This window comes from Neofelis nebulosa, chromosome 3 (genome assembly GCF_028018385.1).
Source record: "Neofelis nebulosa isolate mNeoNeb1 chromosome 3, mNeoNeb1.pri, whole genome shotgun sequence".
Lineage (NCBI taxonomy): Eukaryota > Metazoa > Chordata > Mammalia > Carnivora > Felidae > Neofelis > Neofelis nebulosa.
This window is the reverse complement of record NC_080784.1, coordinates 149,349,937-149,377,863: the sequence shown is the minus strand read 5'-3', so window position 1 is coordinate 149,377,863 and position 27,927 is coordinate 149,349,937. Positions and strand designations below refer to the sequence as shown.

General features: G+C 37.8%; 1 protein-coding gene and 1 long non-coding RNA gene across 11 annotated transcripts in view; one reads left to right on the top strand and one right to left on the bottom strand.

Moving 5' to 3' along the window:
• SLC4A4 (solute carrier family 4 member 4) overlaps positions 1-27,927 on the top strand; it is a 358,380-nt gene that overhangs the window by 253,907 nt on the left and 76,546 nt on the right. For all 4 annotated transcript variants that reach the window (XM_058722325.1, XM_058722324.1, XM_058722327.1 and 1 more), the window contains 2 exons: positions 11,160-11,293; positions 18,103-18,374. In XM_058722325.1, the coding sequence (XP_058578308.1) occupies positions 11,160-11,293; positions 18,103-18,374 (406 nt within the window). The remainder of the gene's footprint in view (positions 1-11,159; positions 11,294-18,102; positions 18,375-27,927) is intronic.
• Positions 1,347-26,521, bottom strand: LOC131507488 (uncharacterized). 7 transcript variants are annotated; one of them, XR_009259518.1, is made up of 6 exons: positions 26,002-26,521; positions 16,016-16,204; positions 8,153-9,029; positions 4,440-4,690; positions 2,116-2,215; positions 1,347-1,487 (listed from the first exon to the last, which is right to left on the bottom strand). It is a non-coding gene; the product is annotated as an uncharacterized LOC131507488 (long non-coding RNA). The 7 variants fall into 7 exon arrangements; XR_009259521.1 differs by lacking the exon at positions 2,116-2,215 and adding an exon at positions 1,605-1,681; XR_009259522.1 differs by having other exon boundaries at positions 8,153-9,025.

The window sequence follows — 27,927 nt, the reverse complement described above, 5'->3', positions numbered from 1 at the left end:
GAGAGAGAGAGGGAGACACAGAATCTGAATCAGGCTCCAGGCTATGAGCTGCCAGCAGAGAGCCCAACGAAGGGCTTGAACTCACAAACCATGAGATCATGACCTGAGCTGAAGTTGGATGCTTAACTGACTGAGCCATGTAGGCATCCCAAGACTTAGCTGTAAAACGCAACATCTGAGATGAGGAAGAAGTCTGTTGAAGTCTATTGTTGATCCCTCCTAGGTGCATTAATTTCCATATGTGCAAGTTTTGGGGAAAGTAAAGGATTCTGTTGTGTGACACGTGTACTTATCATGGGTATTTGTTCTGTGATCATTGTCATGGGAAAGGCCTTCACGGTGGAGTAAGCAGTGTTCAGGATCCTGCAGACTTTAGGAGAAACAGAAAGGCTTTCAGCACAGCAGGATGTTAGGTTGTCCACAAAAATGACCATTTGCTGGACGTCACTCCTAGGAGTTGACTTAATTCAATCTTTTGGGCGAACTAATGCTATATAGTGAATGGATGCATAGATCTAAGTACTGGATTTATAGCTATAAAACAACCTGTCTGACTAACTAGTGCACACACACGCGCGCGCGCACACACACACACACACACACACACAGCTCAATAGCTTTATAGTAATTATAGTAGTTACAGTTTTATAGTAATTTTACATATCCTAGTATTTTAATAGGAAACATTTTACCTGTAGTCATTGTACTAGGTTTTCTTATGATGATGGATGACTTAGGTTGATATTTCTGTTGGTTTTATCTAGTTTAAGGACGAGGGAGTAAGGTGATTTAATATGTTGAAAAGTATCTCAATACTGAAAGGACCTGTACTTGAACATACAGAAGTTTTGATGCTCTGAAGTAGAAATCTTGACTTGGCATCAGGACAACAAAATATTTTGTGGATTTGGTGCTAAGTCCCAGATCACTTTCCAGGCCCATGACAGAGGTTGATTTATTCCTTTGCAAGTATTTATGGGGTGTTTACTGTGTGACAGACACTATTTTAAGTGCTGGGGATACAGGTAAGTAGCCAAAACAGATAATAATCCCCATTCTGATGGTATTTACAGTCTAGGGTGTTGATAAGGCATTCTTTTTCTGTGTCCCCAAGAGATACCAGTAGTGGTATATAGGGGATTATTGAGGGGGGTAAAGCCCTCTGGGTCTATTTGACCTTCTAAACACTAGATCAGAACTAAGCAGGACATTGGCACAGCCTGAAGTAATCTTCAGTTATATCGCATGCCTTTATAAATGTGGCAACGGGTTATTCTCAAAAGCACAAGTAGCTCAAGTGAGTCAACTGAGAATAGTGTCCTTGCTTTTAAAGCAGACAGCTCAGAGATAGTTCATATAGGGTCTTTATTGTCAGGCTACAAATAGACATGGGTGCTGGTACAAACGTGTTGTGAAAACACAGATGAGTCACTGAACTGTTGTTGTTTAAGCAACTCTTCTGCCAGCTTCTGTGCAGGAGGTCTTGCCTGCTTGAAGACAAAAATTTACAGTTAAGCATTTATTTCAGAGCTGAAAAAAATATATAAATTATAATTAATATTAATCATAATAAAATATATGTATATTTAATCCCACATACACACCTGTGTGTATACATCTATCCCCCACATCATTAGAAGCAGCTCTTAGGAGCCATACATATGGATCATTTCCCATGGACCTGTGTTCAAAATAAAACAGTTGAAGCTATGATGGATCCAAGTACAATCAGTTTATAATGGCAACATCCATGACTGCATGAATCCTCCAAGTTGGGCCACATGTTTGGACCATCAGGCTGCTCTGAGAGCACTCTAAGGCTTTCAGAGGAGGTATTCATGGATTCCTTAAGTGTGGCAATTAAAATTTAGCTTGGATTTCTCAAGTGACTGAACCCGCTTTGCTAAGAGTTGACCTCAGATTTATCTTGGATCTAGCCCTGGGCTTGTGCCTCTTTTCTGTTCATATTGTTCAGCAACAAAGGACTAGAACATATGGTTTCTGAGGTCCAGGAATTGTGCAACACTCTTATTATCCTTCTCAGTATGTTCCACTGTAATAATGCTCTTGTCCCCTTGCCATGCTATGAAACAAACAAAAGGTTTTCAGCCTCACCATCCTAGAAGCACGTTCTTTCCGGAACCAACTCTGTGACCATGTGTGCCACCTCATTGCATTGTAGTTATATTCTTGGTTGCCAGGCAGGTACACTGTTCTGTTCATTTAGATACTTCTGATTAAATTGTTAAACATTGATTTAACAAATACTTATGGATAGCTTAGTCTATGGGCAAGTTACCTGTACAGGGAACACTTTCTGATGTTCTGTGATAAGTCTCTATGTCACTTAAAAGTTGTTCTTAGCTTTATGGACACAGAAAAATCTTTGAACTCAAATTGACATTGTTAATTGTGAATGAGCATAGTCTAGAGTGAAGAAAGTCATTTAAATTTTTTTCCCCAGAGTAAATATAATCTTATTTTCACAAACCTTTTAGCAAAAGGATACAGTAAGATTTTTAGAATTCTGTGAATTTTGTGATATTTATGGAGCCTAACGGAGCACATTTTAAGGAAATTTGTCTCATAATAAGGAACATTTATAGCTGGCATCTCCAAATTTGAAGCTTTATTTAAACATACTGCTGTGCTGAGAATATTTAATCAATCTGCTGAGGTTGGAAATGTGTCGTTTCTTATTCACATGTGATATTCCTCCATAAGATAGACACTTCTTTATGAAGGTTCTCATGTGCAGTTTATAGCAGTAAGAGTAAAGAAAATTGATAATTGCTTCATTGTAGTAAGGACTGTAGAGTAATTTCAACTTACCTAAATGTTGTGCCTTGGCACCAAAATGCATTTCTTTCTCTAAGTGGAAATGCAAGGTGATATGCTCATCTGCCTGACATAGTCTTCCAGAAACATATCACAGGTTTAAAAAATTAGGTAGAGATAGTCTGTTGGCATGAGGCAGTTGGGTTGTTGTGGTTGGCAAAACTAAATGTGCATTTGGTGACAAAGTAAGGGGCTTGCATTGTTTACTTGCCTCCAGTGTGCTGGCTGTTCCTTCTCCCAGGAAGCAACTTAACTAGATCATTTGCTTCACTTCATGTACAAGTTCTGAATCAAACCTGTTTGATTAAGGTTAAGTCAAATGTAACCGAACTTTTCACTTACCCGAACATATTTGGTTGGGTTTTTTTCAATGGAAAGACCTTTGTCAACTCTGTTTTCTTGGTGATTAGAAAATGATAGTGATTTGGGCAGGCTGGCAGTCCCAAATGTTGCTACCTTCTAAAACTATTTTGTGTTTGTCTTGAAATAATTTTGAAATGGCTTTATTTTTAATAAGATATAATTATGCATTGTAGAAAACTCAAACAATACAGAACAACTACATAAAAGGTAATTTTGCCCTTAAACTCATGACTCAGAAATAGCCATTATGAGCATTTTCATAAACATCTTTCCTACATCTTGCAGTGCATGTGGAAACAGATAGATTGATGTATAAGATTTGATATAAGTGAGATCATATACCTGCTGTTTCATAACATGGCTAGTATTAAGTGGAAGTTTTTCCACTTCAATGTGGACCTTGAGCATTATTTTTAATAACTACATCTTTTATGCACATGATGATACATGTCCTATAATTTACTTAATAAATCTCCTGTTAGTACACTTTCAGTTTTCCCGATTTTTCTCAATTATAAACAAACTGTGGTGCCTAACTACATTTTCATTCTTTGTAATTATGTCCTTGGAGTAAAATTCCTAGCAAATGTTTGCAGGATATTTTTTTATATTTGTTTTAAATTACACTCCACAAAGGTCATCCCAGTTTTTACTTCTACCAATAATGGACAAGACTGTCCACATGCATGCACTCTTGCAAAAACAGGATTGTGTACCATATTTTCATTTTTGCCATTCAGTGGGTGGAAAAATGATAGCTCATTCTTACTCAGTTCAGATTTCTTTGATTTTTAGTGAGGGCGAATATCCTTCCACATTTTTATTGGCTGTCTACACTTTGTATTTGTGTCCTTGGCATATTTTCCTTTTAGGTATTTGTTTTTTTTCTCATTGACTCGTAAGAACTCTCTTTGTGTAATAAGGATATCTACCCTTTTCTTGTCAGAAATATCCCAAATATATTTTTCCTAGATCTGTCCTGTGTCTTTTCACCTTATTTATGATTTCTTTTGCTATATAGATTGTAATTTTTATGTATTCAAAATCTTCAATCTTTTATGGTTTCTTATTTTCATTATATACTTAAAGAGGTTTCCCCACTCCAAGATTAGAAAAATATTTACCCACATATCTTAGTTCTTTTATGTTTTCATTTAAATTTTTTATCCATCTGGGATTAATTTTGTGTAAGGTTATACTGGCATTTGATGTTTGGGTACTTCAGATGATCTAGGTACCTATTCACAACTCTTCAAACAAAAAAATATCGTAAAGCCTCCCCGTCTTGCCCATCCATTTTATCAGACTTGCAGTTGTAGCTCTTTGGTCAAAGTTTTGGATCACACTTTTCTTTAAGCAGAGAGCTAATTCATCTTTCAGCTTTTTCTCTTTCTTCAGCCCTGCTGGGCAGTGTAAACAGAAATCCTGTTCATGCCGACAGAGCGCTTTTAGGCAGAGTAGATGGCAATAAGGATTTGGCAGCTGTGATCTGTCAGGACAGAAATCACTGATTTATAGGCTGCAGTTACACAGGTGAAATAAAAAATGAGGGTTGGATATCCAGTCTTCTTCCCCAGTGTAGATGGATGGTCTGTGTAACCCTAACAAATGTCAGCAGGTGGTTCTTATTTTGAGAGGAAGGGAGGTTTTTTTGAATTGGTGCACCTCAAATTTGAGCTGCATGAAAATCAACTGGGGAACTTTGAAAAAATACCAATTCCCCAGGCTTGATCTTCAGATATATTGATTTAATTGTTCAAGGTAGAGATAAGGAATCAGTATTTTTTCTTAAAAAAAAAAAAAAAAGCTTCTCAGATAATTGTCATGTGACCTAAATTTGATTTAGAGACTTTCATCATTTCTTCACTTATTTTTAATCATGTGGCTTGGCTTTTAACTGGGGACCTGACATCAAAACTCCTGCAGATAATTCGGGTCTTGACTGCCTATTTCCAATGGATGTGTTTAAGTGGCATTAGGCTGTATCATTTTCCTTGGCTAAATTTCAGATTTGGAGACACAGCTAGAGAAATTTAATTTTATTATTCAACATTCCACACAGTTTGTATAAATTATAACCAACACAGGCTGAAATTTCTCTTCTTATGGTTAGAAACATTTTAGTTTTCTTAAAAAGCTTGAAATATAACAACAATGTCAGCGAATACTTTATCATTTACTACCACCAAAATATTTTACTTTCCAATTTTTACTTGGTTGAAAATTCTCAAAGCCATAGAAAAATTTTTGTTTTCTTGGGCAGTTGTGTCACTTTTCTCCTGTTATTGCTATCCAACCCCCCCCCCCCCCGCCAACAGTTGTGATTATTATTCTAAATAATGAATTCCTTAATAAAAAGGACAGAAAACAAGCAGGTCATTCTTTAGTGTTATATGAAGATACTCAGTTGCAGTGAAGTCAAAATTGACAATGTACATTTTTAATTTTTAATGTTTTGTTATCTTTTGAATGTGCTTATTTTACCTTAGCAACGACAGGCATGATGGCCCTGGTGACCCTTGTCACAGGTAGTTCGAAGATCTGAAACGCTGGTGTTACCAATGATGGTTGATTTTTTTTTTTTAAAGACTCTTGTTCTTGGGGCGCCTGGGTGACTCAGGCGGTTAAGCGTCCGACTTCAGCTCAGGTCATGATCTCGCGGTTCATGAGTTCAAGGCCTGCGTCAGGCTCTGTGCTGATGGCTCAGAGCCTGGAGCCTGTTTCAGATTCTGTGTCTCCCTCTCTCTCTGACCCTCCCCCATTCATGCTCTGTCTCTCTCTGTCTCAAAAAAAAGGTTAAAAAAAATTAAAAATAAAAAAATAAAGACTCTTGTTCTTATGGTCTGACTTCTTTTATGCTTGATCTTTCTGTTATGGGACTTCTGCTGATTTTCTTGGCTGTTTTGCCAAACAGGGACCATCTTTGGTTTAACATCATACCCTGATGTAAGCAGAAAAGTGTTCATACATTGTTTTGGATGTGGGTTTTGACTTCACTGCTGTAAAGTAAAACAAACTATTCTGTTGTATTATAGTTGATTCCATGTGTTTAGTAACACAAGGAATGAAAAGAAATAATGGCTGTAGCATGGCCCCCTAAGGCTTCTGTTGATTTAGGATTTGTTCTGAGAAATATTGGAGATCTAAAGAGGTTTTTTTTGCCCCTTTTCCTCTGAGGACTAATCTTCATCTTTTCTTTTATGTCACTCCTTTCGACTTTCTCTCCCCATCTTTTCCCTCTTTTGAAGAAAAGAGAAATAATAGAGCCAGGCTGGGAAGAAGGAGATGAGAAGTAGTGAAGGAAAGAAAACAAACATTTTATTGTATCTCTATTATTAGCTCTTTATATATTGTCTTTCTTAGTCCAATTATTCTGTGAAATAGCAATTGATTTTACAGAAGAGAGAGTTAGCATGTAGAGGATTTGGTGACTGGTGGACCTGAGATTTAATTCCGATATACTTCACTCCAAGACATGCTGTTTGCACTGAGCCACCTGGAAAAGATGTTGGAAATCAGCTAGTTCAGCTTCCCATCTTATATCTAAACGAATACATTGTGTATATGTTACTGTTTATAAAAAAGTTATCATATATCAGAGACTATACTAAACATTTTTCATGTGTTGTCTAATATGCATCCTAACTGTGTAAGGCATACAGAGAATAAGTAACTTGCTTAAAGTCATTGATTGAGTAAATGGCACAGTCTAGATGTCACTTTGAGATTTTTTTGATTCCAGAGTCCATTGTTATCCTCTACCATCTTGATGTTTCTCTTCTACATGAGGAAACTAAATTTTTTTTAATTATGAAATCTATTGGCAAATTGGTTTCCATACAACACCCAGTGCTCATCCCAACAGGTGCCCTCAATACCCATCACCCACCCACCCCTCCCTCCCACCCCCCATCAACCCTCAGTTCTCAGTTTTTAGGAGTCTCTTATGTTTTGGCTCCCTCCCTCTTTAGCTATTTTTTTTTCTTCCCCTCTCCCATGGTCTTCTGTTAAGTTTCTCAGGATCCACATAGGAGTGAAAACATATGGAATCTGTCCTTCTCGAGGAAACTAAATTTGACAAACTTTAAGTGACATTCTCAAGATCATCAGTTCTCTGATGACAGAACAAAGTCTAGACTCTAGATTTCCTGACTGCTGGTTCTTTGCTCATTCTGTTGTTCCACAGTGGGTGGTATGTGCTCAGAAATGGAGTGAAGTAAAAGCCTAACCAAAACGGAGCTGTAACATTGTGCCACCTGGTTCTTCCACACCTCAGAGCTCAGCCACACGTGTCCTCATGGACTGAATGAGAAATAATAGAGGCAGGGAGAAACTGGGGGCAGAAGTGTCTTTATGAGTTATATCTATTAAAAATATACACACCCAGGGGCGCCTGGGTGGCGCAGTCGGTTAAGCGTCCGACTTCAGCCAGGTCACGATCTCACGGTCCGTGAGTTCGAGCCCCGCGTCAGGCTCTGGGCTGATGGCTCAGAGCCTGGAGCCTGTTTCCGATTCTCTGTCTCCCTCTCTCTCTGCCCCTCCCCCGTTCATGCTCTGTCTCTCTCTGTCCCAAAAATTAAAAAAAAAAAAACAAAACAAAACAAAAAAAAACGTTGAGGAAAAAAAAAATATACACACCCACACATTCTTTTCTTTCTTTATATTACTGAATCCTGAATATAACAAATCAGAAAAGCGTTTCTGATAGTTCACCTAATAAATAGCTTTAAATTCTTGTTAGTTAAACTGAAGTTATTCATTGCATGAGATTATTTTTATACATTTCTGTATTGTCAAGACTAACAAATCAAAACGTGGTGAAAATAGTTCTTTTCTCAGAAACGCTGCAAGGATCTCTAAGTTTAAGCAAGTTTCCAGTGTAGTGTGTATAATAAATCACCTGTCTCTGTTTCAAAATTGTCAGCAACAGAATGGAAACTGTAGCACTTACCAAAGGATCAAGTACTGAAATAAAAATAATCTGCCTTTTAACAGTCACATGGTTTCCATAAATCAAAGCCATCTTCTGGGAGAAATTCCTTATTATCTTTACTGAATGAGCAACAGCGGCTGTTGACCTTTGATAAGCGGAACCTAGGGTATGATTTGGGTATTTCTTCTTCAATTCCTTTAGCGTTTCCTGCACACCTACAGAGCACATGGAGGGATAGGGCAGAGCTTGATGAGAGGAAGAAAAATAGGAAGGCCCCCGGAGACCCTGTGCTTTGCCCTCAGAGAGATTGATAGTGATGGCAAATCAAGTAGAGAATTCCCAATCTTGCATTTCTTCTTTTTTCCTTCCTGTTCTGTCTCATGCCCAGGTGGTGCTGTATTTTGATACTGCAGTAGTAATGAGAAATATGTCCTTCTCTGTGCTTGGTAAAGAATGACACAGTATAACTCTGCCTGTCACATTCACGCAGAGGGCGGCTTGTCTTGCCACATGGGGAGCATTCCGTTCCTACCTTTTCATGTTACACACACTAAAGTCAGTCATGAAAAAGAAAGATAAATGATAAAGACGTTTAAAAAAAACCCAATGTCAATGCACAGGAGGTGGAAAACTGCACTTCCAAGAAAACCCCAGCTGAAGCCAGCATACTTTGTATCCTTGCTATGGGTGAAGTCGTGGTTGGGCAGGTACCCACACTCCAAAGACTTGTCGTGCCACATTGAACATGGTGGACTTGTTCATATCACTTAACTCTCCTGAATCTCAATACCTTCACATGTAAGAGATCAAAACTATTTGTTGGGCACAAGGGACTGTCTTGTCTGCATAAATGCAGCCTGGTTCTGCCAGCCTTGTGTGTTATTCTTCATTCTGTCTGAAAAAGAAGGAGGTGGATACTCTGATTATGTGTGGAGTGGTTACAAAATATTGAGATGACATTCTTCAGTCATGCAGTAGAGCTCACGGCCATGGAAATAGGGTTCCCTGTCCTCCCCCCCTGCCCGCCCTGCCCGGATTTCAACCTAGATTTCTTAGAAGTTGTTCTGAGTTGTGTCAGAATATAGATACTCTCAGTGTGAGAAGCTAGTCTTATTTGTCAACCCTTGTTTTTTTGCCCTGTCCCCACCCCAGCCCCATTAATACATGATGCTGTTTTAAAGGATTTTTAACTGTTTTCTGAATTGAATGGTACCCTTCAAAGAGGAGGATGTGCTATTGCCAGTGCCATTTTAAGCATAACATTGGTGGCTCTGATGCAGTGTAAAAAATATTTTGGGTAATCATTATAATAGGGGTCTCTTAGGAAGGCTTTTGAGTGGGTATAGCACTTGATGTATTTAAGTTCTATAGGTTGAATTTTTTTTTACTTCTGTCATTCAAACTTTTATTACTTAAAAAAAACCATTTTTTTACTTGAGTGTAGTTTACATACTATTTTACATTACTTTCAGCTGTTGAAAGAACATAGTGATTCAACTTCTCTGTGTGTTACGCTGTGCTCACCACGAGTTACCTACCATTTGTCACCATACAATGCTATTACAATGTCATTGACTATATTTCCTGTGCTGTGCCTTTTATTCCTGTGATTTATTCATTCAATGCCCATAACTTGATTAAAAAAAAATTCTGTGTGATCATTTTGTTATATGATGGGTGAATGAAAGTTGCTGGAGAACTTTTGGGGCAGTAGAAAGAGGTGCCTTAGGCTCACAGGCAGATAAGTTAACTTTTTATTGGTGGGGCGCAGGGAATCACCGAGGGGTATCACAGATTATCCAGAAATCTACTCTGCTCCAAACAGAGGGTGGTTTAGATTAAGAGATGGCTTGCTTTATGTAAAAACATAAATCATGCTTCTATGAACAGGTAATTTGTTACTCAGTTGAAGGGAGAGATCTTCCTGGCACCATTTTGTTTTAGTATGATTTGGTATGTTTTAGTATATGATCATAGACCCTATGATTAAAGGGTCTCTTGTCACCTTTTTATATTTAAAAAGGTCACCCCTTGATATAATACTATTTCAAGTTTAGATCCTCTTGCAAATAAACATGTGCTTTTCTAACTAAAATTTGAACTATGAAAAATAGAGGAAATGGGCTAGTTTGCCATCATCTGAGGCCTTGGTCCCAAATGACATGATTAAAAAAGTTAGGGTGATCTTTTAAGTCAATGATACTTGATGGTTCATGTTTCTTTGTTCTTGTTAGCCTAAAGGAAAACAATGGGTTGGGTTTCCAGAGTTATAAGTACAGGAAAGTGTGGCCACAAAGATTTAGTTATTCATGTTCCTACACATGTATTTCCTCTAAAATAAATTAAAGTTCTTCTATCAGTTTATATTATATACAATATATATAATATAATATGTGCATTATATATATATATATATATATATATATATATATATATATATATAAAGATTTTTTTTTGATTTTGGAATTGGTATGTTAGAGGTTGCAGGATGAAGGGAAAATAACTTTTTGTGTCTTCTTTGCTCCCCTCTCAAATCTTTCCTTTAGAAAAAATAGCCTTTGTGTTTAAAATGTAACTACTTGTAAGTACCCTGCTATGCGCAGGGTGAAATCAGGCTGAAGCAAACACTGAAGTTAACCAGAGAGAAAAGCGTCACCCAAAGTACTAAATCATTTCTACCCACGTGGTGGGATTACATAATGTGATTTTCCATACAGAAGCTTCAATTAATATTTTTAGAATGGATCAGAGTCACCTTTTGCCTTCTGTAGTCAACCACCAGTCATTATAGTTACTGTAGTTTTTTGGAACAAGTCAGCCCTTCCAGTAGGGAGGAATGACTAAATCGTATGTGAAATACATGGTGATATCCATACTGGTAAGAATCTCAATTCTTTGTGTCTATTTTCTGTGTTTGGTATGGCCTTTGTAGTAGCATATTCATGTGCTTAATTTCCCTAGTGGCATCACACCTGGGAGGAAGACAGGTGTGTTTCTCCTAACAGCTCTCTTCTCTTTCTATCAGGGCGTGTTGGAGAGCTTCCTGGGCACAGCTGTCTCTGGGGCCATCTTTTGCCTGTTTGCCGGTCAACCACTCACGATTTTGAGCAGCACAGGACCTGTCCTTGTCTTTGAGAGGCTTCTATTCAATTTCAGCAAGTATGTTTATACATGTCTAATTATAAATTAGGATTAATTCTAGAACACAGTCTAGATATACCACAGAATAGTAATTAGGTAGATCAGAATATGGGCATTTTGAGATTTGGAGGTTGAAAGACCCTTGGAGATTGGGTAGTCCAACACTCATTTTACATTTGATTCAGCTGAGGGCCCATATGTTGTACTATCTACTTGCCCTCATCATTATTCTCTATCCTTCTAGTCCTGCTTTGTGCCACAGGGGCTGACCCAAACACTAAGTTTCCTTTGCCCTCTGGCTTATTGTTGGGTTAGACTAGTGCACGAGTAGGACAGGAAGGGAGGGAGAGAGGTCAGGGTGTGGGTCCACCTCCCTGTACCTCACAGTCCCTGCTTTAACATTGCAGTCTGGCAGTGGCTTGTCCCCTGAGTAGAGCCTCTGTACAGTGGCTCCACTGGCCTGGCTCTACCCTCACTAGGCTCTGGTGACTCTCTTCCTTCCTTGGCCTTTTGAAGCCAGGAGGTAAAAATGGCTCCCTGATGTTTCCAGTTCCTGAGTACTTTGCCATTCTCTGTTACTCACACATCTGTAAATAGCCCATTTATTAAGTTTTCCTCACAAACCCATTTGAGAATGCCATCTATTTCCTGTCATGATCCTGGCCGACAAGAAATGAAATGTCTTGTTCAAGGTCCCATGGCTCATTAATGAGAGACTAGTTGTTCCAGTGATCCACTGCTCCTGACCCTGATTCCAGTGTTCTTAACTAAAGATTCATTACAAGAGTCAGCTTAGTAATAGCATTTGTTGAGTGTTGATCACATACCAAATATTATCCGAAGTGCGTTACATGTACTTCCTCATTTCATTCCTGTAGCAGTGCAATGAGGTAGGGACCATACCCTGTTTTATTATTTTTATTTTTATTTTTAAATGTTTATTTATTTTTGAAAGGGGGTGGGGAGAGAGAATCCCAAGGAAGCCCCACACTCAGTGCGGAGCCCGATGTGGGCCTTGATCTCAGGACTGTGAGATCATGACCTGAGCTGAAATCAAGAGTCTGATGCTTAACCAAATGAGCCACCCAGGCACCCCCACCCCCACCCCCATACCCTGTTTTATAGATGAGAAAACAGGCAGGGAGAGGGTAAGTGCATTGCCATAGGCCCCATTACCAGTTGTTGGTAGGACTGGGATTTGAATTCTGCTTTCTGACTCTGGATACTATGCCTCTTATGGAATTACTATACACTCCTAATGGACATAACAATTGTGATATCGTATTTTCTTTTAGAATTTGATGGATCATTTTAAGAAGGAGAAAATCGAGTTAAGCGAATTATCCAAGTGGCCACATTAGCACACAAATAAATTCAAAATCAAATTGGGTATTCTGGCCTCTTTATAGTGAACTCGATACCTCTCAGAGAGAATTGCCTTTCCCAGCAGACCTCAATCCTTAGGCAGATTTCAGAATTTCATATTGACTTGTTGGAATTTCCATATTCTTATATTGTTATAAATTTTTAAGATTTTGTTGTTGGAAGTTTTGTTACCTACATGATACCTCATGGACTCAAGGGCTGATAGAATAGCCTTTGGAACTGTATGTTACCATCAAAAGCTATCACAAGATAGAGAAGGCGGTGAGAATTTAAAACAAGTGTTTTGAAAACTGGGCTGAGAACATCAGCAAGATCTTATGAGAATTTAAAGCAATAATGTGAGTTTTCTGTAGCTCATCACTACAAATCCCTCCTCCATCATAATTCTCAGAAGGACATTGGAAAGAATTTCTATTCGTGTCAGTTTATAGAAAGTCAAACCATTTTTATATGTTTAAGAAAACATTGTGTGAGACAAGAAAGCTTTTGTGGAAAGATGGAACAAGCATGTACTATAAACAGGAACAAACATGTGCAACCTTTGCAGAAAGATTTATTGGATGCAATGTGATCAGAGCCTTAATATACAGAAAATGTTTGCATCCCAGTTTACTTTAGATAATTGTAGGATAGAGATTATTTCCTTTCACTAAGCAAGTTCCTTTCTCACTTTCCCTTCTGTTTCATCATAATTGGTAATGTAAACATAGTTCCAAGTGATTTGAAAACAGTTGTAAAGCAACAAGAAACATTTGAGAAACTGTGCTTTAAATTCATCACTGAGTAGCATGTGGTGCTTTAAGGCAAACCATGTCCTTTTGTTCATAATGCTGTGTCATTTGCTTCTGTATTGTAACAACAGTGCTAATATTTTGTTTAGATATAGAGTATTTGTGTAGATCACTATTTCTCAAAGTGTATTTCCTCAATGATTAGTCCCATTTAGATGTTTCATAGAAAAAAAAGCTTCTGTGATCCCCATAAATCTGGCAAATGCTGTATATTTGCTTCCTCTTAGTAATTCATTTTACATTTCAGCTTACTAAGGGATCTGAGAAGTCCTTTAGTAAAGAAACGGCTTTAGTCTGTCTTGCCCAGATTTCCCCCCAAAATATTTTACCGTTTTTTTTTTTGAAAAGTAGGTAAATCTTTGTTTTATAGCTTCAGTGGACTCAGGCATGACTCCACATAATCCACAGATTTCCCTCTGACGTAGAATACAGGTTTTAATGTTTGCCCTATAAACTGGAGAATCATTAAGGAATATGAAAGATGTTCTGTCACCTTTTAAAATTAGTAACAGAATGACAGCTTACAACTTTCCAAATGACAATTGTAGTTTTTCCCCCTAATTCTACAGTCTTCTTTGCACTGTTTTTACACATTGTAAATCAGTAACAGAGAATTAGATACCTTTTCTTTTTCTCACGCAAAGAATCTGAAAGGTTTTATTTCTTAATGTTTACTTTTGAGAGAGAGAGGGAGAAAGATAACGTGAGTGGGGAAGGGCAAAGAGAGAGGGAGACACAGTATGAAGCAGGCTCCAGGCTCTGCTCTCAGCTGTCAGCACAGAGCCTCATGTGGGGCTTGAACCCACACAATCCGTGAAATCATGTCCTGATCCAAAGTTGGACGCTTAAGCGACTGAGCCACCCAGGTGCCCCTGAAAGTTTTAACACTGTGTCTAAGCCATGTAGAAACCTCTAATTCAAGTTGGATTTTAGCCTGTATAATTGCATTTAGTCATTCAATAATTTTTTTCCTTCTATTCTTTGAATAATTTATTTAGAGGCCTTCAAATGATTGTTTTCTTCTATTATGTTGTTGGATTTATTCATGTAGTTTAGGGAGTTTACATTTGTCAGTGACTTGAACATTAATTTCTGTAGCATGCCTCTGATGAGTTCTTCTGTTTGTCTGTACCTTGGTTTTATGCTACTCAGAAACTATAAGTCAAAATATCTAGGAACACTGTGATATCATAAGGATATAAACCCATTTTCTCATTTGAATTCACCATAGTTTCTTTTGCCTCTACTATCATTTACTGTTACTTTTTATAACTTAATTGCTATTTAAACTTGGCACTAAAGGGACTGATAGTCTTATTGGATGTAATATTGCCACTTTATTGTAGTCATTACTGTTGATCAACTTGTTTTAAAAAGTTTCTCATCTCTTATTCCTCTTTCTTCTTGCTGCTGTAAACATATCACTTTTATAATGAAGTGCCATCGGTTTTAGTGATTTTATTTGGGTTATTCTTATAGAGCTACTCTGGGAATATTTAAGTATTTTAGAGCAGCTATTTTGGTGTATTGTTTAGATCCTGAGATTTAAGTTTATATAGGCATTTTTTCCCTTTGTACTCAAACTGAGTGTTCCTAACCATTAGCTGGTTATTGGATTTGTTTCTCATCCTGTCCTATAAACATCAATTCTCTAAACAACCATTAGCATTCTTAGGACAAATCAGGACTGCCCTGTCATCTTGTTAGGGAAACAAAACTAAGTAATTGTTTAAAACTTTTTATTTTAAGAAAAAAGTTTGTTGGCTCAGAAGTAATAAAACTGTTTCTTAGCCCTGACTCCGAGACTTGATTCATTGTGTGATAATGTAAATTATCTCAGGTTCCTAGAATTTAGCTTTTTCTGTAGTCTACTTATCTCACAGAGACAAGCATAGGATTAAGCAGTGGGATTGTAGATCTAAAGAGAACTATAAGGGAATGCAAAAGATGTCCTCAGGAAGATTCCAGGATTGGGGCGCCTGGGTAGCTCAGTCGGTTGAGCCACTGACTTCAGCTCAGGTTATGATCTCACGGTTTGCGGGTTCAATCCCCACGTCAGGCTCTGTGCTGACAGCTCAGAGCCTGGAGCCTACTTCGGATTCTGTGTCTCCCTCTCTTTCTGCCCTCCCTTGCTTGCACTCTGTTTCTCTCAAAAATAAACATGAAAAAAAAATTGAAAAAAAGAGAAAGATTCCAGGAAATCCATTGGAGATAACTTTCTGCCCAAGTGTTAATAATCTCCTTTTTTGGTATTATATTCCAATTTAGGTGATTTGGTGAAAAGAAGGAAAAAAAGGACAGTGATTTTAAGGTCCACCCTAAATACAACTCAGGGGAATGATGGTGAAATTTTTAAAGGACCAGTCCAAGAATGCGGAGGTTTGGTTTCTGGTCCAGCTCTGCCATTAAAACCTTGGCATTGGATAAATGACTTAACTTCCATTGGCCTTGGAGTTCTCATCTATAAAATGAGACATATTTGACTAACTGGTATCTATATTAAGATTCTCTAGAGAAACGAGACCAATATAATAAAGAGATTTATTATAAGGAATTGACTCACATGATTATAGAGACTAGCAAGTCCGAAATCTGTAGGTTGGGCCAACAGGCTGGAGACCCAGGAGAGCTGATGTTCCAGTTCACATTCAAAGGCTGTCTGCTGTAGAAACAGAAAAGGCCATGTTCCATATCAAGTCCAAAGGCAATCTTCTGGAGAATTTTTTCTTGCCTGGGGTTGGCAGGTATTTTGCTGTGTTCAGTTGAAAGATTTGATTAGATGAATTTCACCCACATTATGGAAAGCAGTCTGCTTTACTCAAAGCCTACCAATTTAAATGTTAATTTCATCAAACTCATCCTTATAGAGATACCAAGAATAACATTTGGCCAAATATCTGGGTACCACATGATCCAGCCAAGTTGATGCATAAAATTAACCATCACAGTATCTAAGGAACTTTTAATTCTAATATTCCATAAAATTTTCACTCAGGATCTCCTGGCTCTCTGTGAGAATACTTAGGTCATGGCAGTAACTGTCTCAAGTCCAAAGCCATAGGCATGCCTTAATTCATCTAGCAAGTTCTCATTGGAAACATTTAATATGCCAATGATTGTGTTAGTAAGAGAATTTGAATTTTATTCTATGAACAGTGTGAAGCCATCAAAAGGTTTTGAAAGGGGGTAGGGAGGATCTGATTTACATTTAAAAAGATCATTTTGGCATTAATGTGGAAAATGGCTTTGAGCAGGGCAAACATGGATATCAGTAAGGACGTAAAATCAAGCAAAGACTTCCTGGTGGCCCAAACTGGATTGGTCGTGGTGAAGGTGTTGATACCATACCTTCAGGAATATATTAAAATACATCACTATAAAAGATACTTGTTTAAAATCAAAGCTGTAGAGCATCAAGTATGCATGATCCTTGATTTATTTCTTTTTCTCATAGAAGAAATATGATGACTACTGTTTGCTTTCTCATCATAAATGATGAGAAAAAGGGGCTGCTGGGTGGCTCAGTCGGCTGAGCATCTGGCTTTGGCCCGGGTTATGAACTCATAGTTTGTGAGTTCAAGTCCTACATCAGGCTCTGTGCTGACAGCTTAGCGCCTGGAGCCTGCTTCAGATTCTGTGTCTCCCTCTCTCTCTCTCTGTCCCTCCCCTGCTGTGCTCTCTCTCTCTCTCTCTCTCTCTCTCTCTCTCAAAAGCAAATAAGTAAACATTAAAAAAAATTTAAATGATAAGAAAAATGCTATAATCTTCACATAATTTTAAAAGAATCAGTATGAAATGGTAAAATGTCAACACTTGGCCCATATTTTCCTAAATGTGAGCTCATTTACTTAAAAGGAATGGAAAGGGCTTTGAAAAACAATGGCCTCCTTTGATGGAGGCAGCCTGATCTAAGACTACTGTGGGACAGGAACAGACCAAAAACAAGGTGGTCACAAGATGCTTCACACACCACTTAAGCAGAAGGATACCATGTCCATGAACAAGGTTCACAAGAAGGATACCATGTCTGTGGTTGCATCTGGCTATGACACAGCAAGAGAGCTTTTCTTGATCTGAGTACAGTGTAATTATCCTATTTATCCTTAAATACCTGGAGTTTTTCCTACAACCCCCAGCCAGAATTAGTTATTCCTCTGTGACACTCTGTGGGAACCTTTAGATATCACTTAGTATTTTCTGGTGTGATTATGTTTATCAGTTTGTCTCCCTCAGTAGATTGCGATGATGTGGGAACAGAGAACATATTTATCTTAGTGTCTTCATTAACCAGCGAAGCTCACAAACATTTATTGAGTGCATACTGGGTACCAATGTGACGCTTTCAAATTGTTTATTTTCTAAACTCCATGAAGGCAGAGTTTGAATGAGAAAATTGAGTTATTTACCTGCAAATGGTATGACTACTTTTGATGTGCCATTCTTAAACTTTCAGGATTATTTCTTTAATAATATCACGAGACCGAATCCTTAGATTTGGTATTTTCTGGATAAAATCAAGAATGAGATTTATATTTAGTGGCTAAAAGTGATCCTGTATTTTTTGCAATCATTCTGCCGTCATTGGGTAGTTTTATATTACTCTTTGTATTCCATGGAGGAGTCTAAAATACCTTTCTTTCTTCTTTCCAGGGATCATAATTTTGACTATCTGGAGTTTCGCCTTTGGATTGGCTTGTGGTCAGCCTTCTTGTGTCTCATTTTGGTAGCCACAGATGCCAGCTTCTTGGTTCAGTACTTCACTCGCTTCACAGAAGAGGGCTTCTCTTCTCTGATTAGCTTCATCTTTATCTACGATGCTTTCAAGAAGATGATCAAGCTAGCTGACTACTACCCCATCAACTCCAACTTCAAAGTGGGCTACAATACTCACTTTTCCTGTGCCTGTGTGCCTCCTGACCCAGGTGAGGACACCATGCTTCATGTTGGTGCTTACCCTGTGTTTGGAGGAAGGTGTAGGCTCCATGCATGCAAGCTTTCAGCATGGTATCATGATCATCAGTAAAAGGTTTTATTTTATTTTCTCTGAGAAACCATCCTGCCAGATTTGAAGTTTTATTACTTAAGGTATCTTAGCCACGAGATTCAATCAGGAAGAGAAACCAGGAGCTCTGAAATGAACTCAACTTTGAAATTAGCTCAAACTGCAGTATTTGCAAGGAAATTTAGTGTACATTATTCTTCATCTTATCTGATAGTTGAGGAAACCAGATACAAATATTAACATATAAGGGCCAGACAAACCCAGTCCTCTGAACTTCTGTCCCATATTTTTCTGTTTTCTTATTGCTCTAGGAATCTCTTCCTGAAGTAAACTCTAAATAGATTATTTTGAGCTTATAGAAGAAACAAGATACTGTTGACTTTATAGAATTTGAAGCATGAAGTTGAAAAAGAAGTTCAGATTGTAGTCTCTTAGCGGTAAAGAGGAGCCTTATAGTTCATCTGTGCTAGACCATGTAAGTAAGAAAGGAAAAGAAGAGATAAGAGAAAGAAAAGAAGGAATGTTATGCTCTCAGGGAAGATTTATATTCTAGAATTAGGAAAGATATAAAAGTAAAAAGTAAGTTCTGGGTAAGGAATATGATTCTATACACCCTAGCACTCTAGTATCCCTCTAGCCACACCTGGGTCAGCACCAGGACTTTTTCCCAAAAGGTGCTCAACTTGGTCTTTGGATTTTTTTAGGGTAATTCATCATTTTATGATATGGAAGGCATTTGGAAGAAAGGATTCACTTTGGGGAAAGTGAAATTTGGGGAAAGTTGTTTTATATCTGTAGAAGTTTGTGTCAGATAATTAAATGGTAATAGTGTTAGTTATCCCAGGTCATGCAATTAGCTACAAGTTATTGTCCCTTAAAATAAAAACTGATACACATTCCATGAAGGTCTTGTAGCACCAGGAGTACAATAGCGTATGGGGGACCGTGTAAACCTGAGCAGAGATGTAGGGCACATTTAGATTCTGCAGGAAAACCTCTTCATGTTTACAGTAAGACAGACATGTATCGTAGACTAGAATGCAGACAAAATGATTATGAGTTTAAAAACAGAAGAAAGAATTTTAATGCTGATGACAAGCTGTGTTAGATTGCCCTCAGATATTTTGGTGCTGTATTTGCAATCTTCTCTGCCACTTGGGTGGAGAAGCCTTAGAAGACCTGTATGCATCTTGAGTGACGAGTGACAAGAGAACAGTATCTCCCTAAAGTTGGGTTGGTCAGTAACACTGATGAAAAGATAGGTCATTGTTGGGCTTTGCACTCATGGATTCTTTTGTCTTATTTAAGGACAATCAATACACATTGACATAAAGCGCATGCTTAAAAGCAGGAGTGCTGATTCATAGGGGCACTTGAACCCCAATGTTTATAGCAACACTTTCAACAATAGCCAAACTATGGAAAGAGCCTAAATGTCCATCAACTGATGAATGGATAAAGAAATTATGGTTTATATACACAATGGAATACTACATGGCAATGAGAAAGAATGAAATATGGCCTTTTGTAGCAATGTGGTTGGAACTGGAGAGGGTTATTCTAAGTGAAATAAGTCATATAGAGAAAGACAGATACCATATGTTTTCACTCTTATGTGGATCCTGAGAAACTTAACAGAAGACCATGGGGTAGGGGAAGAAAAAAAAAGAGGTTAGAGAGGGAGGGAGCCAAAGCATAAGAGACTCTTAAAAACTGAGAACAAACTGAGGGTTGATGGGGAGTGGGAAGGAGGGGAGGGTGGGTGATGGGTATTGAGGAGGGCACCTTTTGGGATGAGCACTAGGTGTTGTATGGAAACCAATTTGACAATAAATTTCATATTAAAAAAAAAGCAAAACGGAGACAGGTATGAAGTGAAAATGTAGGCAACATGAATGACATATAATCACAAAAGCTTTTTATTATTAAAATGTGTACTGATGACAAATATTTCATACCTTAAAAACTGCTTAGAGAAGAGTAGGCACTCAATACATGATAGATACTATTATTAGGATCAATTAAATATGCTTGAAACACAGATGTTACCATTACACAATCATATAGAACTTTTCCTAAATAAGAGTAGAGTAACCATCCATTGTGTACTTTCAGGGGAAGTCCAGACTATGCGCATTCAAACTATTGGCTCACAGACATACTTAATTGTGGGATTTTGAACTTTCCGTTTCATTTATTTCTATCTTTATGTATTTATATGTCACTATTTCTTTATGAAAAAAGTGTGTAATCTGACTTCATAGGCAAGTCTAAGTAGTCATACAGTAAATTTTTTAAAGGAAAAAAAATACTCCTCACTTTTTTGAGGTTTGAAGTATTCATAAAGCCAGATGAGGGCTTTGTCAGCACACCTGTCACATAGAAGGTCTACTTACCTGAGGCTAATGGAAACTGGGGCTCGTTGTTTTAATTGGATGCTGGCAGAGATCATAATATAGAGCCAAGGAAGACATATTTGAACGTTTTAATTGTCAAAAATACATGAAGATTTTATGTGTAACTTTCCTTCCTAGAAGGACCATTGTTTTCTAGAAAATGTCATTGTGAAGCTTGAAACCTGCATAGTAAGTAGTCACTGAAGTGGAGATAGATGGCTTTTCCTTTGACCTGTTTTCCCCAGCTTGTATTGGAAGTCTTGGAAGGACTCTGGCAGTCTCTACTACCTCCAAGTGGGACCAGTAGTGAAGTGTAGCAGGGCTTTGAAGTCAGAAAATCTAGTATTTAAGCCCCGCTTGGCTAATGCTCTATGTGCGACTTCAGGCAAGTTCCTTTTCCCCGGGTGCCTCGCCTTACCTTCCTCATTGGTAGAAAGGGGTTAATAACTGCACCTACCTTATAGAATTGTTATATTGTGTGGAAAAACTGAGGTATTTTCTAGTACAAAGTACTTAGGACGGTTTCTGGTATGTAATGACTAATTGCTAACTGACACTGTTACTGCGGTTATTATTATGCATTAAAATTTAAGGTTAGTAAGTACGAATGATGGAAAAACAAACCAGTCTTCATCATGCCCCCTTCTGAGCAAACACTGTTGGGCAGTTGGCTTATTTTATGACAAGACTGTTGGTCGCACCCCATATTTTTAGAGTTGTCCAGGTGAAAGGCACTCATGAAGGATATGAACATGAATGGGAGGGATTTCCTTAAAGTATGGAAATAAAATGTCTGTGGTTGGGAAAAAAGGCAAGTGGATATCTCCACTTTCATGATAAACCCTTAAGATTAGTGATTGTGTGTTTCTCTCCTCAAGATCTTAATACTTTTTGAAAGAAAACTATATACCACCATCAATTTAGTACTTCATCATAGCAAGTTGAAAAATGATAGTTATAGAATAATACAGTTGCATGTACAGCTAGAGTAAGTATTCTAAAAACAACAAAAGCCTGGCCTTTCATCGCAACATGCACTCCTAGTAAAAGAATTTAGTCAATGAGTCAATAATATTTAAACTGGCGGATTACTTGTTTTTCAACACTGGGACGTGTGTAACAGTGAACCAGCAACTACACAGATGGAGACATAGGCCTGCAAACTGAGAAGTGATTGTACAGGAAAGGAAATAGGGGTCACTCAATCACTATGAAAACTTGATTCACAGCTACAATAAGACTGTGAGTTTTTTGTGCTTTGTGAAGACAACTCTTCCTCCTCTTTTCCTTCCTTGTCTGTCCTGTTCTCACTTGCTTCCATAAATCTTCATCACTTCCTGAGTTTTCTTTTCTTCATGCATCTTTCTCTCCCTTCCTTTCATCCCATCTATTGCTCAGGGACCAAAGTCATACTGAAGAACTAAGGAAACCCAGTTGCAAGCACTAAAAGGAAAATTAGCTGTGTGGTTTGACAAAGCAGTCAGGGTCAATACATGGTTTTTGTGCTAAAATTTCTCTTTCTTAGAAATAGAGTTGCTATTAATTGATGGAGAGGTAATAGAGGTTATATCCCCACTGCGCCTTGATGTTTACATAGCAGAGATGTATAAGAAAGATGACTCAGTTCAGAAGCCAATAGTGCAAACTAAAAAATGTCCAATTAAAGGACAGTCCACAATATTACATTTCATCACCAACATCCCAATTGGGGAAACTGTTAGCGTGATAAAGTGTGAACAATATGTGCTTTGGAGTAAAGGAAAGTGACCATGATTCAGGTCTAACCAGCAGTGTGACCATGGGCTAGGCTAATTACCTAATTTCTTTGTTTTTCTTAATCTGTGAGCTGGGTTAATAATTGTACCTACTCTTAGAAGTTACCATATGGATTAAATGAAATAGTATATGTAACATTTGCCACCTAATAGACACTGAGTAAAAATTTGTTTTTATTCTTATTTCTCCTTTTTCCACAAAAGATGCCCCAGTCAGTTTAATCTTTTAGTTGTATTCTTTTAAAGGGGTTCAAACATTTAATTTTCCCTGAAATTTTCCTAATGGAATATACTAACTAGGTTCTTACTAGAAGCCTCCCCCACCTCAACTGCAAGTTAACAACTAATGTGCTGTTGTAGATAAATATGAAACATTGGAGCCATATTTAAACAAAAAAGTGTTAAGGAGTTCAGTACATAGTATTTAGATCATTTAATATTCCATTGAATCTCAAGTCTACAAAAGTGTTATACACTATATATAATGTGGAAGAAGGCTAGAAAGTCCTTTCCCCTTCCCTGAGGGGAAATGTTCATTTCTTTTAAGTTGGTCTGATTCACTCAAAAACAAATGACAGCATTTTGTAAATAAGGAATAAGATATGATCTTTCTTCTTTCTTTTCCCCCCTCTCCTCTCCCTCCTTCTCTTGCCCTTTTGTTCCTTTTCTTTCTACTATCAACAAAAATTTATAGAGGGTCTTTTTCATTGCTTTTTAAGAATTGTGCTACTTCAGTGAACTAGACTACACACACACACACACTCCACATACACCTATACACTACACCACACACAACCCTATACACCACAATGCACACACCTATACACCATACCACACACACCTACATACTACACACATACACACCATACCACATACACCTATACACTATATCACACACACACCACACACACACACCCACACACACACACATACACACCTATACATCATACCACATGCATCTATACACCACACACTTGCACTTACATATACACCTCTACACAACACTGCACACACACACCACACTGCACACCACCATACCACACACACATCTATACACCATACACATACACACATCACACACACCTGTACATCACACCACACACACACACACACCCCACATATACGCTGTGCACACACACACAAATATACTCACATTGCTTTTTATAAAATGTGTTGTTTTAAAATGTGTTGTTTAAATGTAGAAAATAGTGTTAATTACTTTTTGAATGAATGAGGCCAGATTTTCATTTGACCTACACTTTAGAAATACATTTCCACTTAAGTACCTGTGTTCATTTGCCTGATGTGTCAAGGTTGCAATGAGTGTGCACTCAAGGGCATATTAATATTTTAGAAAGGGTCAAAATAAATTTTCTAACCAGGTGTGGTTTTATACCTGGAGGGGATAGAAGCCTTGCTAAAAATGATAAACAAATTAGAGAAGAAAGAAAAACTGCCTCAAGGGAGTAGATTCTATACTTTATTGTTAACAGAAGGGATATATTTTATTGATTCATTGTTGACTGTTCCAGGGAGAACATGCTTAATAATGGATGAATGATTAAGAGGGATACTTTCTCAAGTACTGAGACATCATGGTCTATAGTATCTCTAAGTAAAAGATGGCTTTTTCCCTGAGTGAAACTCTAAGACCAAATGATTGAAAGTAGCCATGGCTTCCATTTCCTTTTTTTTTTTTTTTTTAGAATTATTTATTTATTTTGAGAGAGACAGAGACAGGGCAAGCGGGGGAGGGACAGAGAGAGAGGGAGAGAGAGAATCCCAAGCAGGGTCTACACTGTCAGTGCAGACCCTGATGCAGGGCTTGAACTCACAAAACTGAGATCATGACCTGAGCTGAAACCAAGAGTCAGACGCTTAGCCAACTGAGCTAGGTACCCCTGGCTTCCATTTCTACACCTTTGTTTTATTCACAGCATGAGGAGACCTCCCAATGATCTAAAATGGTCGTCACTAGAGTGGAATTTCATTATCATTCCTTTCTATATTATTTTTCTATTATCTTAATAAATGCTATGCACCAAGATGTTACAACCATTAAAAGGAACTGCTCGATTGTGTCTCCTGTGGTCCCATATTATAGTCGATATGCGTTTTGTAATTAGAAAGCCCATTAAAAGAAAATTAGGAAATAAAAGATAATCCTAATTTATCTTCCATGACCTGCATCATATTCTATGCAATTTTATTTTTATTATGTATCATTCCCTCTTTGGATTATAAAGTAGGTTTAAATCATAGACTAATGGTTAAACAGGAAGTACTAGGCCTTCTGGTATAGAATGATTCAGGCTTTGCATTTGCAAGGATACTTTACCAGCACAGCTGATGTTTTATCATTTATGGTACTATGATCTTTTGAGAAAACATAGAAATTTGAAGCATCCATCATTTTAGCTTCCTTTTACTCTCCTAGCCTAGTATTTTAGCAGTTTCTGTGAAACACTTACAGGACTCAAGAGGGGAAACAATGAATTTGGATAATCACCAGATCTGTATAATTCTCTAGCTGTGGGTTCCAAGAAACACACATTTGGAAACATAGCCTGTAGTAATGTGTATACACATCTGAAATGTAGTGATGAGTGGGTATGGAATAGAAATTTTTTGTGTGTGAAAATAGTGACTAAATAATGTCCCACTTAATAGTAGCTCAGCCCTTTAACTTCTAACGTGGTATCATAGGTGAATGTGTGAAAAAGTGTCCACAGATTGGAGTGTGTCATAACTTGAACTTGTCTAGTTACAGTGAAAACCTAAAGCATGAGGCTTGGCAAAAATACTTAGGAAAATGAAGAGTATAATAACAAAACGTGACGAAAACTTTCTATTTGTTTTAAGGCTCAAGGCTGGGATGGTGGCAGGTAATTTCCCTAAGAGCTATTTCTCCCAAAGTTTTCCTCATTCACCTTGTCATCCTTCCAAAAGCCATTTTTGCCCTTTTATTGATATAGACATTTAAAGCATAAATATTTGATTTTATTAAGAGGTGTTCATGTGCTAAAATTACCCAGGATCCTTAAAGAAGCCTGACATGACCATGCAGGCAAGAAGCTTCTTCAGTTTTATTCTGTATCTGTTTTCTAGTTACTCAGTTTCCTCAAGATGTTGCTTGAGTAGAATGAATAAAACATTAAAATTTCATTATGATAGAGAATACTCTTTCATTTTTTCTTGCTGAGAGCAAGCTAACCAGTTCTACATTAATCCTAAGAAGCTATGTTGAGGGTGTAGATTCAGATTTGGCTAATATTTATTAGGCACCATCCAAGTGCCATACATTTTACTAAGGATTTTAATAAACTGTATTTCAATATCTGTTATTATAGTATATATGTATTCAGTTATCACAAACCTTGTGAGGTAGCAGACTTTTTTCCAAGGGTGAAATTTTGCTTTCTTCAGGTCATAAAGCTGATAGTCTCCTTAGTAACCATCTGTTTCAGTTTTACCTGCTATTGTGCTAACAGTTTTTCCTACATTGTCTTATTTAATCTGCACGGTAACCTTATGAGATAAATGGTTTCAAATCCCCCTCCACAAATGAGGGGCCTGTGGTCAAGAGAGTGAGGTGACTTCTTAAGATTATGCGGTGAGGTGGTTTGGGGACAGTTTGTTCCAGAATGTGGTGGAGCCAGAGTTCTAGGCCAGTTTTCTTAGCATTCCTTTCTCTTAACTTGTGATGTGGTGGTGCATGAAGGCAGACAGATCTTTTGAGCCTTGGTGGTTGTTTCTTACTCATAGTTTACTGTGTAGCCTTTGTATATATCCCTGATGTAAAGCAGAGGAGTCATGGGGTAGTTCCTGGGGCGAGGTACTGGAGGATAAAGAAGAAGGACAACCTTACAGGTGCAATTGAAATTTCTTATGCAGGAGGTATACTAACACTGACATGTGGATGTCACCTTTTTTTCCTGCTTGTAGCTCCTGTAGCCTGATCTTTCCGTAGACCACTCATTAAACATACAGGGGGAAAAAAAAGCCAGCTTAAGATGGAACACTCACAGGCACATTTTTAAATGTCTATTACTAATGGTGTTCATTTCCCCTGTTCCAGAGGATCAGCTAGAATTTGATACACAGGAAGAAGGATCAAGAAGTGAAAATCCAAGGGACATAAAACGACCAACCTGTGAAAACTCCCTGAAACCAAGTGTGGGACACAGACTGTCCCAGTGACAATTGGCTAATTCTAACTGAGCCAGATTCCTAGGGCAAAGAGTTTCTTTGCTGCATAAGCCATGGCGCTGAGCAAATAGTGAAGACAGACAAAGTGCAGTGTGTTTATGATTTTCTTTTCTTTTTTTTTTTTTTTTAATTTTTTTTTTCAACGTTTATTCATTTTTGGGACACAGAGAGACAGAGCATGAATGGGGGAGGGGCAGAGAGAGAGGGAGACACAGAATCAGAAACAGGATCGAGGCTCCGAGCCATCAGCCCAGAGCCTGACGCGGGGCTCGAACTCACGGACCGTGAGATCGTGACCTGGCTGAAGTTGGACGCTTAACCGACTGCGCCACCCAGGCGCCCCTGTTTATGATTTTCTATTTGACCTTTTCAGAATCCTGATTAAGGATATTAAGAATTCTGTATGCATAGATCATTCTGCACTTGGTTGCCAAAATACTTGTATTGTATGTATCTGGATCCAAATGGTGAACAGTGGCTCTCACAGAAGCCAATTGAAATTGACCATTCTCTCCTCTGTGAGCTTAAAGAAATTTACTTTTAGTCTTATGTATGGACTCTCCTATATTCTGTTAACATGTATTTTTGGAAATGCTTGTTTACATATTTATTTTGAAGTCCTTTTCTTGAAGCAGCTACCTACTAAAATAAGTTGGAAAGGTGTATACTTTTTATTGTCCTTTTGATAGTAGTCTCTGGGATTTTGAGAGGCATGCTTTAATAGCTTGTCTCAGAGGAAAACTGAAAAGATAAAAGGAATTTAGTTGAGCAGAATCGATGTATATCTAGAATTTGAAAGTAGTCCCTAGAAGTTCAGATTGGAATCCTGGTTTAGTTCACTGGTGGTCTTTATTATGTCATTCATCTCACAAAAAAGGAGGATATCTTGGATATCTTTCTCCCTCACTCTTACTCCTTGTTTTTATGTGGAAAAGTCTGTTGTACAAAGACCTTCACTCTCTTATGACAGGAAGCTCATAAAATTGCATCAAAGAATCTTGCTCAGGAAGAGGAGTTTCCCAGACACCATCTAAATAGTGCCTGTGATTTCACATAGACTGCTTTCTTCCGAACACTCAGACCAGTCAGACAT